At 42.4% G+C, this 14,150-nt stretch overlaps 1 protein-coding gene across 3 annotated transcripts in view; it reads left to right on the top strand.

Annotated features, from left to right (window-relative positions):
- TGFB1 (transforming growth factor beta 1) overlaps nt 1–11,089 on the top strand; it is a 36,531-nt gene extending 25,442 nt beyond the window's left edge. For all 3 annotated transcript variants that reach the window (XM_056539061.1, XM_056539060.1, XM_056539062.1), the window contains exons 4-7: nt 3,843–3,917; nt 4,459–4,609; nt 5,669–5,822; nt 6,709–11,089. In XM_056539061.1, coding sequence (XP_056395036.1) covers nt 3,843–3,917; nt 4,459–4,609; nt 5,669–5,822; nt 6,709–6,867 — 539 coding nt within the window. In that variant the 3' untranslated portion in view covers nt 6,868–11,089. The remainder of the gene's footprint in view (nt 1–3,842; nt 3,918–4,458; nt 4,610–5,668; nt 5,823–6,708) is intronic.
- Nucleotides 11,090–14,150: the final 3,061 nt, after the last annotated feature.

Here is a 14,150-nt window from a genome sequence, read left to right on the forward strand (position 1 = left end):
CTGGAGGTGGTAGTAGTAGCCAGCAGACAGCAGGGGTAGTGGTAGTAATATCTATTCAGTGGCAACAGGCACAGGAGTTTAGAGTTCCTCACTGATCTATGCATGGTCCATTTTAACAAACGTACGTTTTTCCATGTTGGTGGCAGACAATATTGTTTGCTTAGGGGTGATAAAGCCACCTAACCACTGAATACTTTTTGATTCTAAACTGGCTGGTGGACAAGGCAGAACACCTATGGCAATCAACCTGGGTGTTAAGGTGGTAATTTATGTCAGGTTGGCATACTGGATATAAAAACTTAGTCATCCTGTACTCCATTATGAACATGCTTCTGCTGCCTTCTGCAGGGGTAGTGCTGGCAGAGGAGCGTTGACTTAGTTGTGGAGCAAAGAGTGGCCCCCGTTTGGCAGGTGTTTGCTGTTGAAGCAATGGCACGCTAGCTAAGTAGCTTCTCTCTATATAAAAGCCAATTTGGTTTCATTTTTGAAAAGCGGAAAAAAATCCCCTTTTGTATTTTTTTTTTTATTTTTTTTATTTTTTTTTTTTACTGAGGGTCTAAGAGTCTGGCTATCCAGTGCTCATCTCTTTGCTTCATGCTCACAATATGGCTGTCAGTGCGCAGGCATGTATTCAGCTATACGACAATTAGGAAATTATTTTTATTAACTTTAAAAAAAATAGTTTTTTTTTTGCCCCTAAAAGTGTCACCCTTTAATCTGCAACAATTAGACAATACTCAAGAAAAGTTTTTTTAAAATCTTTTTCATGTGTCGCTGCTGGTGCATAAACCACTGGTAACTTGTCACTCAGCGACAATTAGACAATTTATTTTTGAACTGACAATAAAATGTTTTTTGAAATGCTTTTTCAACAACTAGTATATGTATGTGTGTATACACTACAATCTGCAGGGGCCATTATTATGTAATACATAGTTAGGCCCCTTTCACACTGCCGTTGTGCCCCATCAAGTCTCTTTTAAGTCTCTTTTTTTTTTTTTTCTTCTTGTGCCTTTAACGGCTCGTGATGGGGCACAATGGGCAACAACAGGTCCTGACAGCTCCCATTTCTATTATGGGGTCTGTCGGGTGCTGTTGTTTTTTGACAACAATAGTGGGAGAAAAAAAAATAACCTAGGCAGTATTTTTTCTCTCGCTATTCTCCCCAACTCCTTTGACGGACGTCAACACTGCCGTGTCCGAACAGCAGTGTGAAAAAAGCCTAACATAGTTAGCCTAACAAGAGTCTCAACCTGTATCCCTAATGTGTCCTTACTCTGTTGATCCAGAGAAAGGCCAAAACCCTTTAAGAGGCTGATGCCACTTGCCCCATACCAGGTGGGAAAAAATGTTTTTTGAACTTTTATTGAGTTCTCCATGACCACTTCTACTGGCAGAGAGTTCCACCATCTCACTGCTTTTACAGTAAAGAACTCTCGCCTGTGCTGGTATAGAAACATTCCTTCCTCTTGATATAAAGAAAGCCACCTGTCATATATTTAGTCCTGGGTATAAATAGATCATGGGAGAGATCTCTGCACTGCCCCCTTATACAAAATAAAGACATCCTAAATTACCCTAATTCTGATAATCTTTCTGGGTACTGTAGTCCTCCCCTTCCCCGTATTACTCTGTTTGCCCGTCTTTGAACCCTCTCCAGCTCCACTATATCTTTCTTGTACACTGGTGCCCAGTACTGTACACAGTATTCCATGTGTGGTCTGACTAGTGATTTGTACAGTGGTAGATTTCCTTGTCGTTGGCATCTATGCCCATTTTGATGCACTCCATTATTCTATTTGCCTTGGCAGCAGCTGCCTGACACAGGTTGCCACATTTACATTTACTATTATCTAGAACACCTAAGTCCTTTTCCATTTCAGTTGTCCCCAGTGTTTTTTTTTTGTTTTTTTTTTTAATACACACTCCCAGCCCGGATTTTTCCTCCCCATGTGCACAACCTTACATTTATCAGTGTTGAACCTGATCTGCCACTTCTTAGCACAAGCCTCCAACCTATCCAGATCCATTTGTAACAGTGCCCTGTCCATTATTGAGTTATCTACTATACTCATTGCTCTTAGTATCATCTGCAAAGATTGACACTTTACTATACAATTACTATACAATTCCTTGGCAATATTATTAATACATCCATTAGAAAGAATTTGGCCCAATACTGACCCCTGTGGTCCCCACTAGTAACAATCAGAGTATTGTTACTAGTGGAGTATGTACCCATCCTCTGTTTCTTATCACTGAGCCATGCTTGACAAAGGCTACACTATAGCCGAAACGTTGCACTGCTGATGACCTAAATAAAGACCACAGCCTTTTTTGAAATTGGGAGTCTGCATACTTTTTGCTGTGACCTATACCACTTGGATGTTCTGTATCTGGACTGGTTATCCGGATGGTCACGGGCATAAGAGCAGGGACTAGTGCTGTCTTCCCCCTTGGACGCGTTATCACTGAGCCAGTTACTTACCCACTTGCACACATTTTCCCCCAGCCCCATCCTTCTCATTTTATGTACCAACCTTTTATGTGGCACCATATCAAATGCTTTATGAAATGCAGCGATTCCCCCTGGTCCAGTCTGGAGCTCACCTCCTCATAAAAGCTGATCACATTAGTTTCACAGGACCGATCCCTCATTACCCCATGCTAATATGGGGTCATACATTTATTTTCATTGAAATAATCTAATATAGCATCTCTTAGAAAGTCCTCACAATTTACCTATAATGCAGTATAAGCTAACAGGTCTACAATTTACAGGTCCTTTGACTTCTTTTTGAATATTTGCTATGCGCTAGTCCCCGGGGACAGACCCTGTCACTATAGAGTCTTTAAATATTAGGAATAGTGGTCTGTCAATGCCATCTGGACTTTATGCTGTGTCTATAATGTGTTTTCTCAGATAATTTTTTGGGGCAATTTTCCCCAATTTGCAATTTGTACAACTGTGCGCAAATGTACAAAACCCTTGTTCGTACACCTTTTCCCCCTCAGTAATAGTGTGTAGTAAAGTGCCATTTTTTGTGTAACACCCTGAGTCTGTGGCTGGGCTCTAAAAACATATAGACCACACACCACCACAATGCCGCTTCTATAGTGCTGTGGTAGTGTGAGAATGAAGTGCAGCACTGCTTTTCTAGCCTCTGGTATTCACACACTGTCCCTGACCAAGATGCTTTCTTGTCCGCTTCTCTCCCTAAAATGGCCGATGCAGCTGCTTGCACAGTCTTACCTGGTGCCTCTGCCCCAACTCTTTACTGCCTCCTAATAAGCTTGGAGCTGTATGCAAGCCCATTATTGGCTAACCTGAGATCATGTGATCTTGCTAGGTGCAAAGTATTCTTGGCTACCCCAACATCATATTTGTGTCCCAACTTCCTGCTTCTATACTAAAATAGCGCAAACTCCATGTGTCCCTTCTCCTATTCCTATTCTCCTACTGAATTAATAGTGCCATGTTAGGGTCTATTCACACGGCAGAAATTCCCATTGTGGAATTCCGCCTCAAATTAAAGCCCATGGACTTCTATGGGATTCTGCACTCCCATTCACACTTCCGAATTTCTGCTTGCGGAATTAGAAATTCAGCCGTGTGAATAGACCCTTACAAGCTTCAGTCGGAGTAAATCGGGCAATATTCGCCTTGGAAAGAAGCAAATATTTCATGAATTAGAGACCAAACCCAGCTTGAACAGTAGTCACGAGTATCGAAGAAATAGCAGAGAGGCTTCTTAGACATAAATCATCTTCAATGTTTCATGTGTTCATTGAGAACTAACATGGTGTGTAAATGCTGAAGACTGTTCTTGTTCTGTTTATAGTTTCAAATGAGAGCTTTATATTACAAGAGCCTTGTTCCTGTACTAAGGACACTGGAAAAGAGCTGCAAATTGTGGGTAAGTAAAGGATGGAAATAATGAAATAAAATAACCCAGATAATTAATCCTGGCATAGATAATATATGCTAGATTTATTCTTATTCTTTTTAGAGAATATTAAAGGGGTACTCCACTAGAAAAACATTTTTTAATCAACTGGTGCCAAAAAGTTAAACAGATTCCTTACAGTACTTAGCTGCTGTATGCTCCATTTCTTTTCTGTCTGACCACAGTGCTCTCTGCTGACACCTCTGTCCATGTCAGGAACTATACAAAGCAGGAGAGGTTTGCTATGGGGATATGCTCCTGCTCTGGACAGTTCCTAAAATGGACAGAGGTGTCAGCAGAAAAGAAATCCAAAAAGAAAATGGAGCATACAGCAGCTAAGTACTGGAAGGATTAAGATTTTTAAATAGAAGTAATTTACAAATCTGTTTAACTTTCTGGCACCAGTTGATTAACATTAATGTCTTTCAGCGGAGTACCCCTTTAATAGAGTATATTGGGCTATTAGTTCCTATACCCCAGAGTGAAAACAAACTTTTTTTTCTTATTTCAGGCTTTTCCCCAATACGAGGTGACATGCAAGCTCTCAGCAATGACGTGAACTTTACTCCCTATCTATTAATTACATATACTCCCAAGGGGCGGATAGAGGATGGACACAGCAGCCGCAGAAAGCGCGGAGTGGATGAACAGTACTGTAACGCGTGAGTATTAGAAGTGCTCTGTTTGTACATTTTAAAGGGGATTCTCCGCTTTGGACAATTGTTCCTAAGAAAGGTCTTGACAATAAGCAGATAGCAATGTGTCCCCTTGCAGGGATCCTCAGTGATCAGTGTAGAGAAACCTGGCAGTAAGTGTTCAGTTTCCCTGCAGCGCCCACACAGGAGAAATTAAATGGGCGCTCTCATTAAAACTAATTTTTGCTATTGCAGTCCTTATGGTAAATAAAAAATCTTATCAATGTGCAATGTTTAAAAAAAATGAAGTTTTCCATGTTTTATTTGTGTTTAAAAAAGCTGCCACTAGGTGTCCCCCTATTTGTCCAGAGCACATATTCCCCCCATCTCTTGCACAGATTTTGGACTCCTGCTGGCCTGGTCCAAAATCAGGAAATGCAGTCTGGAATGCTGAGAGGGTGTGTGCAGCCTTAGCCAATCATAGCTCAACTCACACTGAACTGCTCTGGGCTGTGTGTAGCAGAGTGAGGGAGAAAGTTCTCCCCTGTATGGCTTCAGATGATGTCACGCCTGCTTGGGAACACCCCTTCCCAGTCTATGAAGCTGAGATTGAGCTGAAAATACAGAGCAACGTCAAGGTAGAAAACTAAAATGTAATAAAAATAAAGGCAGGGGGGTGGTTTATCATGATGGGGGCAGTGACCTGGGAGGATTATAAAATCTACTAAGATCATGACAGGTACTCTTTAAGCATTGCACAATACCTTATTAAATGAATAGGTTGTCTGCGAAAGACGCTCTTTGTAGCCGCTCTGTACTCTGGCCAAGAGATCAAGATCTTAAAAAAAAGAGGGTGTAAGAAAAATGGGTTTTCAAAACTAGGCAAACTCCTCTAGAGGACTTTTCATCCCATAGACATATATACAGTATAGTATATCCACTGGACATTTGTAAAAGCTGCATTTGCCTAATGAACCAGAAAGCGCAGGGTTAAACAGTGCAACACGTTTCACCCCTATGCAGAGCAGAGCAAATGTTGGAATAAACAGGGTTTCACTGTTGTAACCTAATATGTTTAATTTGCAGGCATAGTGGAAAAAACTGCTGTGTAAAACCCCTCTACATTAACTTCCGTAAGGACCTTGGGTGGAAGTGGATTCACGAACCCAAAGGCTATGATGCTAACTATTGCTTAGGGAACTGTCCCTTTATCTGGAGCATGGACAAGCAGTACAGCAAGGTAAGTACCGTAGTCCCTCAAGTTACAACATTAATTGGTTCCAGGACGACCATTGTATGTTGAAACCATTGTATGTTGAGACCATAACTCTATGGAAACCTGGTAATTGGTTCTGAAGCCACCAAAATGTCATCCAAAAATAGGAAAAAGTGAGAATTAAAGGAAATATGTAGATAACTAATATAGAAAAAGCAAATCCTTACATATAACAGTAAGAAAGATCTGCTTTCAGTGTTTCCCAACCAGGGTGGCTCCAGCTGTTGCAAAACTACAACTCCCAGCATGCCCGGACAGCCTTTGGCTGTCCGGGCATGCTGGAAGTTGTAGTTTTGCAACAGCTGGAGGCATCCTCGTTGGGAAACACTGCTCTATGTAGAGGACAGGAGCTTCTTCAGGGTCCGGTACAGTACACGCAAAAAAGTAAAATGGAGCCGCCCTTACTTGGTGTCCAAAGGAGCAGCTAACCCTGGCATAGGTTAAAAGTAGTACAGAACACGTAATACCTCCTTGTACTGTAGGGGGCGCTACCAGACAGCCAGTCAGTACATGAACTTTAGGAATACAGGGTTTTTTCCAGTGAATGTCCATTCTGATTGGTCGGTTCTTCCAGCCATTGACCCGTTTCGCAGATTCCATAGCATTGTATGTTGAGTCTGGTTTCAAGTTACGATGGTCCAGAAAAGACAATTGTATGTTGAAACTATTGTATGTTGAGGCCATTGTAAGTTGAGGGGTCACTGTACAAGGACATCAAAGCTATGGATGGTATCTCCGATGTAGGATGACATAGACATAAGAGGGCTAAGAGACATGGATGTCACAACATGGAGTATATATTATAGCATTATTACACACAATATTGACACTGACTCTCTAAATGTTTTAGGTCCTGTCCCTCTATAACCAGAACAATCCGGGGGCATCCATCTCCCCGTGCTGTGTGCCAGATGTCTTGGATCCCCTACCTATTATCTACTATGTTGGTCGGACACCAAAGGTGGAGAAACTGTCAAACATGGTGGTACGATCTTGTCAGTGCAGCTGAGATACAATACTGGAGGTTATAGGTTAAGGAAACAACATGGTACTGGACTCTCCCACAACATACATTAGTCATAATGACCTGTGGTCAACTCTTGTCCTCACCCTCCACCCCTCTATCTCTGAACCTGAAGTCTGAGGTCAACAGAGAGGTTACTCTTGGAATGGAGGTCAAAGACCAGCACAGACTCTTCTGTACACAGAGCTCCATATCAATGGTTCCAGTACTGCAGTGACAACCACCACCATCATCCCATGTCTGAGAGGAATCGTTTCCTGAAAGCTCTGCAAGAACAGCATCTGCCATGAAGAACAGCCGCACATGTACGACATGTGGTGCCAGCTATAAGATGGAAGCACGGGACTGTGGCTTGTACAACAACATATATATTGGCCACATAGACTTCTAGCGTAGAATTTTTTGACCCCAAGAAATATTATGAATAGTGTATCAGCTGTCTACCCACATTTGTGCATCAGGAAATAAGTTGACTGCAGTTAATGTCTCCAATACTGCGGACCCCGTAGTTATCACTAGACGCCCTTTCTCACCTTCATGTCTGTATATGTACACATTTTTACATCAAAAACAATGCCATATGTCAAGCTGTTCTACAGATACAGTAAGTCCTGCCTTAAACAGAATACAAGCCTTGTTTTATCTCATTGGCAATAATGTGGTAACTTGGCTGTACTTATGATGGATCCAGATGCAGTTGTATTGTTACAACATGATTGGTGGTCTTGGCATTGCTTGAGGACTTGGTTCTATTAAAGTGTTCCTGTCATCAACAAAAACTTTTTATATAATGTAGATAATACCATTATATGTATATTTGTAATATACATTGATTAAAAAGTTTGTATATTTTTGGGTGAAAAATTGCTGTCCCTGCAGCTATTGCCTGTGTGTCTCTATGAAGACACCAAATACAGGAGGTGAAGGCAGGACAAGCAGGGCTCTGTGCAGGCTCATGGCTTGTCAATCATCCTGATGTGTGAGCCTGGGAGGCATGTCACAGATCCTCAGTGCACAAAGCCCTGCTTGTCCTGAGTGTACAGAACTCTGCTTGTCCCCAGTGTACGGAGCCCTGCTTGTCCCCAGTGTACGGAGCCCTGCTTGTCCTCAGTGTACAGAGCCCTGCTTGTCCTCGGTGTACAGAGTCCCGCTTGTCCTCATTGCACAGAGCCCTGCTTGTCCTCAGTGTACAGATCCCTGCTTGTTCTGAGTGTACAGAACTCTGCTTGTCCCCAGTGTACAGAGCCCTGCTTGTCCCCAGTGTACAGAGCCCTGCTTATCCTCAGTGTACAGAGCCCTGCTTGTCCTCAGTGTACAGAACCCTGCTTGTCTTCAGTGTTCGGAGCCCTGCTTGTCCTCAGTGTACAGAGCCCCGCTTGTCCTCAGTGTACGGAGCCCTGCTTGTTCTCAGTGTACGGAGCCCTGCTTGTTCTCAGTGTACGGAGCCCTGCTTGTCCTCAGTGCACAGAGCCCTGCTTGTCCTCAGTGCACAGAGCCCTGCTTGTCCTCAGTGTACAGAGTCCTGCTTGTCCTCAGTGTATAGAACATTGCTTGTCCTCAGTGTATAGAACCCTGCTGTACTCAGTGTACAGAGCCCTGCTTGTCTTCAGTAGTGTTGCTCGCGAATATTCGCAATGCAAATTTTATTCGCGAATATTGCACATTCGCGAATTTGCGAATATTCGCGAATATAACACTACATATTCGCAATTACAAATATTCATTTTTTTTTTCACAGTACACATCACAGTGATCATCCTTCTCTGCTTCCGGCTTGTGTGGTGTAAAGAAGGCTCTAATACTACTGTGTGAGACTGGCGTGCGAATTTTTGCGCATATACGAAAATTTGCATATGCAAAATTTCACATATATGCATTTTCGCATATGCAAATTTTTGTATATGCCAATTTATCGCATATGATAATTTTCGCATATGCGAAAATTAACCGCAAATATTACGAATATGCAAATTTAGCGAATATATGACGAATATTTGTCCATATATTCACGAAATATCGCGAATTCGAATATGGCCTATGCTGCTCAACACTAGTCCTCAGTGCACAGAGCCCTGCTTGTCCTCACTGTACAAAGCCCTTCTTGTCCTCAGTGTACAGAGCCCTGCTTGTCCTCAGTGTACAGAGCCCTGCTTGTCCTCAGTGTACAGAGCCCTGCTTGTCCTCAGTATACAGAGCCCTGCTTGTCCTCAGGGTACAGATCCCTGCTTGTCCTCAGTATACAGAGCCCTGTTTGTCCTCAGTGTACAGAGCCCTGCTTGTCCTCAGTGTACAGAGCCCTGCTTGTCCTCAGTGTACAGAGCCCTGCTTGTCCTCAGTGTACAGAGCTCTGCTTGTCCTCAGTGTACAGAGCCCTGCTTGTCCTCAGGGTACAGATCCCTGCTTGTCCTCAGTATACAGAGCCCTGTTTGTCCTCAGTGTACAGAGCCCGGCCTCTCCACCCACACTTCCTGTATTTGGTTTCCTCACAGAAACACACAGACAGTAGCTGTAGAGACAAAAATCTAAAAAAAAAATTAACCAATGTATATTACAATTGTACAAATAATGGTATTATCTACATTATATTAAACGTTTTTTAAGGACAGGTACACTTTAAGTGATGTTCACTAGGGATTGTCTCTTTATGTCAGAAGGGTCTTCTGACAGTAAGTTTTTCACATGGAGTTTTGCTTATACCTCAACTTGTCTTCCATAAACTATTGAGGGTTCATGGTGGGTTCAATCTACCCACATCCCCACCATAGGTGAAATGAATAATGAGACAGTTTTCACTGAAATAAGTGGGTTGCCTGTGTAATAGATGGACAAAGTTGGTCCTTCAGAGTAAAGACGCTGTTTGCAGCCATTTCCCACTGAGGTTAAAAGATAAGAATTCCAAATTTTTGCATGGGCATGCTACTGGGGGGTATAGAGGTAGCAGTGATGCCTCAACACTAAAGCCTTAGAGGGCCAAAGTTATCTTTACCACATAAGAAGATATTGGAATCATAGATTGTACATGGTAGGTAGGGGGCCCTGTTAAATTTTTGTCTTGGGTCCCAAGAGCTTAAAGTAAGGCCTCTGGCATTCACTATGTATAGAGGACCAATAAATCTAAAATGCAAGATGACTGATGTAAAAGAACAGCTAGTCACGTTTACAAATATCCAAAAAGAGGTTTCCTGAAGTGGAAACACCCGCTGACTTCCTGACTGTTGAATAACTTGAGATGGGAAAAAAGATTTTGTCAAAAACTTCTACACATAATGCATTGGAAAGTCTTTTATAGCCCAGGAAATTGTCTATATGTGCAACTATTGTGTTGAATTGTATCTTAAATTAAAGTGGTGATAAGACGGTAAGGCTGAAAATGGGCATACTGCATCACACAGCTTTTGAGTACATCATAATGTGTCTATAAGGCTTTGTCCACACAGCGTACCCCTTGGGCACATGCCATCTCCATAAACAACAGTGCATTTCTGAGCAGATTACGCCGAAAGAATTGACAAGTCAGTTCTTTCTGTGGAGGTCAGAATTCCAATTCGGATCTGACTTGGGGTCTGGTGACTCAAACTGATAGCTGTCAGTAATGGTCATGAGACCCACATCTGTGGCGGGACTTAAATGGACACAGAAATGCTTCTGTATTAGTTTAGTGTGAACCCAGCCAAATTGTTATTTGAATGTCTGTTTTCTCAGAGGTTATTAAATTTGATGTCCTTTGGAGATAATACAAAGTTTGGGAAAGTAATGCTAAATGACTTTATCTAATTCCGTAGAAAACAATTTATAATGAAAGGGGTTAAATGCATTTAGACAAAAATGGTCTATTTGTTTAAAAAAAAAAAAAAAAACAGCGCCATTCTTGCTTGTGGGCTGTATCTGGCATTGCAGCCAAAACACCATTCAGCACATGGCAACATTTTTGTGTTGCTGCAATGGATGGAACTATGGATTAAATCAAAATGATAATGGTGCCAACTCAGGGAGAAGCTAACAAATAATGAAAAACAAATAAAAGTACATTTTTCGTGGTGGATACATTTCGAGGTGAATGCGATCACCCTGTAGAAGTTTATAAACTGCAATCGATAAGAAGGCAAGTCATTTCTCTGATGAATTAAATAGTTGTCTGTTTTTTTTAATGTGTTTTTATATAGTTTGTCTTTCTTATTTAAATAAAAAATTAAAAAACTTCATAAATAAAGAGGTACTTTAAAATGAAAAGTAATCTGGCAGTTTTTTTTTTTGCTTCTGTGGTGGCGCAGTACGGGAGATGTTACCCCTTATCCTTGCTGCCCTGTCAGGCAGCCTCCCTGCAGTGTCCCCTGGGCCCCCCGGCATCTGTTCTTCTGTAATTGTATATTATCCCCTATATTATATATACAGTATAAGATTGTTGTATCTTTAAAAAAGGTTAACATGTGATCATCAGTTGTCACATTCATGTGATTGTTACCCAGGAGGTATCAGTGACCAGGTGACTTAAGGGTGACCAATGGGACCCCTCCAGAGTCTCCCCCATAAAAGCCCTGGGAGGAGTCTCTTCTCTCAGAGTCTTTGCTGAGGTGCAGTTGAGCCTAAGAGTCTGGAGTCATAGGAGCCTCAAGTCAAGTCTACAGCCACAAGTTACAAGTCTACAAGTAAGATAAGGTCACAGCTTAGTCTGTCTCCAGTCCAGTCAGTCACTGTCATCTATTGTCAAGTCAACGTGGCCTGCACTAAATTGTCCAAAACCACTGCAAGTCCCAGCACGCCCTTAAAGCGGTACTCCGCTGCTCAGCACTTGGAACAAACTGTTCCGAACGCTGGAGCCGGTGCCTGGAGCTCGTGACATTATAGCCCCGCCCCCTCATGACGCCCTCAACCTCAATGCAAGTCTAGGGGAGGGGGCGTGACAGCCATCACGCCCCCTCCCATAGACTTGCATTGGGGGGTTGGGGCGTGATGTCATGAGGGGGCAGTGCTATGTTGTCACAAGCTCCCGGCGCAAGCTCCAGCGTTCAGAACAGTTTGTTCCAAACGCTGAGCAGCAGAGTACCGCTTTAAGATCTTTGAAGTCACTGTTCACCTCTGTGGCCCCTGCTGCACTGTATAGACTGTACCATCTGTCACTCAGTAAAGCTACCATTGTAACTTGACGTCTGAGTCATTATTGCCCCCCGTGCTTAGCCCAGGATCCAGTGGTATACCTTTGAGTGGTATTGAGGATAAACCACGCCCTGGCATCACAAATACAAGGGGTTAATGCCATCTGCCCCTAGGGAAATTCCATCTGCCCTGCATCACACCCCCATACCACATTTCCCTTAGAGTTTTTTCCAGGTATTTACATTGATGGTCAATAGAGATCATCCACCAATTAGCAGAGGTGAAAGCCACAGCCATTAATCCCATAAAGACCCAGAAAATTATAATTTTTGCATTTTTATTTTTCCTCCTGTCCTTCTAGGAACCTTAAAGGGGTATTCTGTTTAGGAAACTCTATTCCCTTATTGACAGGATAGAAGTTATGTGTCCCACTGAAGCGACTCCCCGTAATCTTCTGCACCGCTATCTGGCTCTTCTCAAGATACAAGGTTACATCCCTCGAGGGGATAAGTGGGACCCCTGAGATCAGACACTTTTCCCCTATCCTGTCAATAGGGGATAGATTTTCCTAAACTGGAGTACTCCTTTAGCTCTTTTAACTTACACAGCCATCTACACAGCCATATGAGGGCTTGTTTTTTGCAGTACCAATTGCACTTTGTAACAACAACCTTCATCTTACCATAAAATAAACTGTGAAACAGAAAATAAAGTTGTTTTTTAGATAAAATTAAGCACAAAAAAATGCAGTTTTGCAGAAGTGTTCGTTTTTAAGTTTTTACATCGCGGTAAAATTGAGTATCTGTCCTCATCAAGTCGGTACAATAACTAAAATAATAGTTTTCATTATGTTTTACTACTTTTAAACATTTACAAACTTTAAAAGAATATATATTTATTACTGGATAGATTGCTTATTCAAGTCAGTGCAATTATCGAGTCAATGTTCAATGCAATACAATGCTCATGCCGCTAGTACAGCCTGCCTAAAGTAGCCTGTAAATGCAGATCTGTCTCAGCACATTCTGGAAGTTTGTCAACAGAGTGTAGCTTGCGTGGCTACACAATTACGCGACTCCATTAATGTCAATCGGACCGAGTTACACAAATTGTGTAACACAGCAACTTGGCTGTTTGTGGCACCCAACCATCGCTGCTGGCCATCAAATCCGACCTTTCTTCTCCACACTTATGCAGAGAAAAGCTTGGATTTGACTGAAAGCAGTGAAATGAAGAATGGGCTGCCACAAGCTTCCCTGCCTTATAACTCACAATCGCAGACGGTCGCCGTAGTGAGACCCGCAGCGATCACAACTTTTGACATGTCAAAAGTGGTTTTAAATGACAGTAACCCTTTAAGGTAATGCTGTAGTGTAAAGATGGGGTCTCACTCTCTCAGTTTGCTCAAGCGTCAGAGATATTAGAAGGAAAAGTCTTAACTTCACTAAAGGGGTTCTCAATGTTTGGTTCACACACACATTTAGTATATACTCATTTTTCTCACTGCCAAGCCATTTGTGGCATGCAGGCAACTTGAGGCTCGCTTCAATAGCCACAAGGATCACTAGGCCCAGCCTGAAGCCCAGTAGGGTCGAAGACTAGCAACAGGGTCCTACAACAACTTCTCATTGATGAAAATAAATCTTTCTTTCTGTGTTCTTAGTAGTGAACAAGGCAGGGGAGTCCCGGGTGTCCAGGCCAACACTAGAGAAAGAAGGAGAGGAGCTGCTACTCTCGAGGCTGCAGTTGGTTTCTTATTTGGCCAGCCTCTTATTCACTGAAGTTGGTTTCTTATTCGGCCAGCCTCTTATTCACTGAAGTTGGTTTCTTATTCGGTCAACCTCTTATTCACTGAAGTTGGTTTCTTATTCGGCCAGCCTCTTATTCACTGAAGTTGGTTTCTTATTCGGCCAGCCTCTTATTCACTGAAGTTGGTTTCTTATTCGGTCAGCCTCTTATTCACTGAAGTTGGTTTCTTATTCGGCCAGCCTCTTATTCACTGAAGTTGGTTTCTTATTCGGCCAGCCTCGTATTCAATGAAGTTGGTTTCTTATTCGGCCAGCCTCTTATTCACTGAAGTTGGTTTCTTATTCGGCCAGCCTCTTATTCACTGAAGTTGGTTTCTTATTCGGCCAGCCTCTTATTCACTGAAGTTGGTTTCTTATTCGGCCAGC

This window comes from Hyla sarda, chromosome 9 (assembly GCF_029499605.1).
Source record: "Hyla sarda isolate aHylSar1 chromosome 9, aHylSar1.hap1, whole genome shotgun sequence".
Taxonomy (NCBI): domain Eukaryota; kingdom Metazoa; phylum Chordata; class Amphibia; order Anura; family Hylidae; genus Hyla; species Hyla sarda.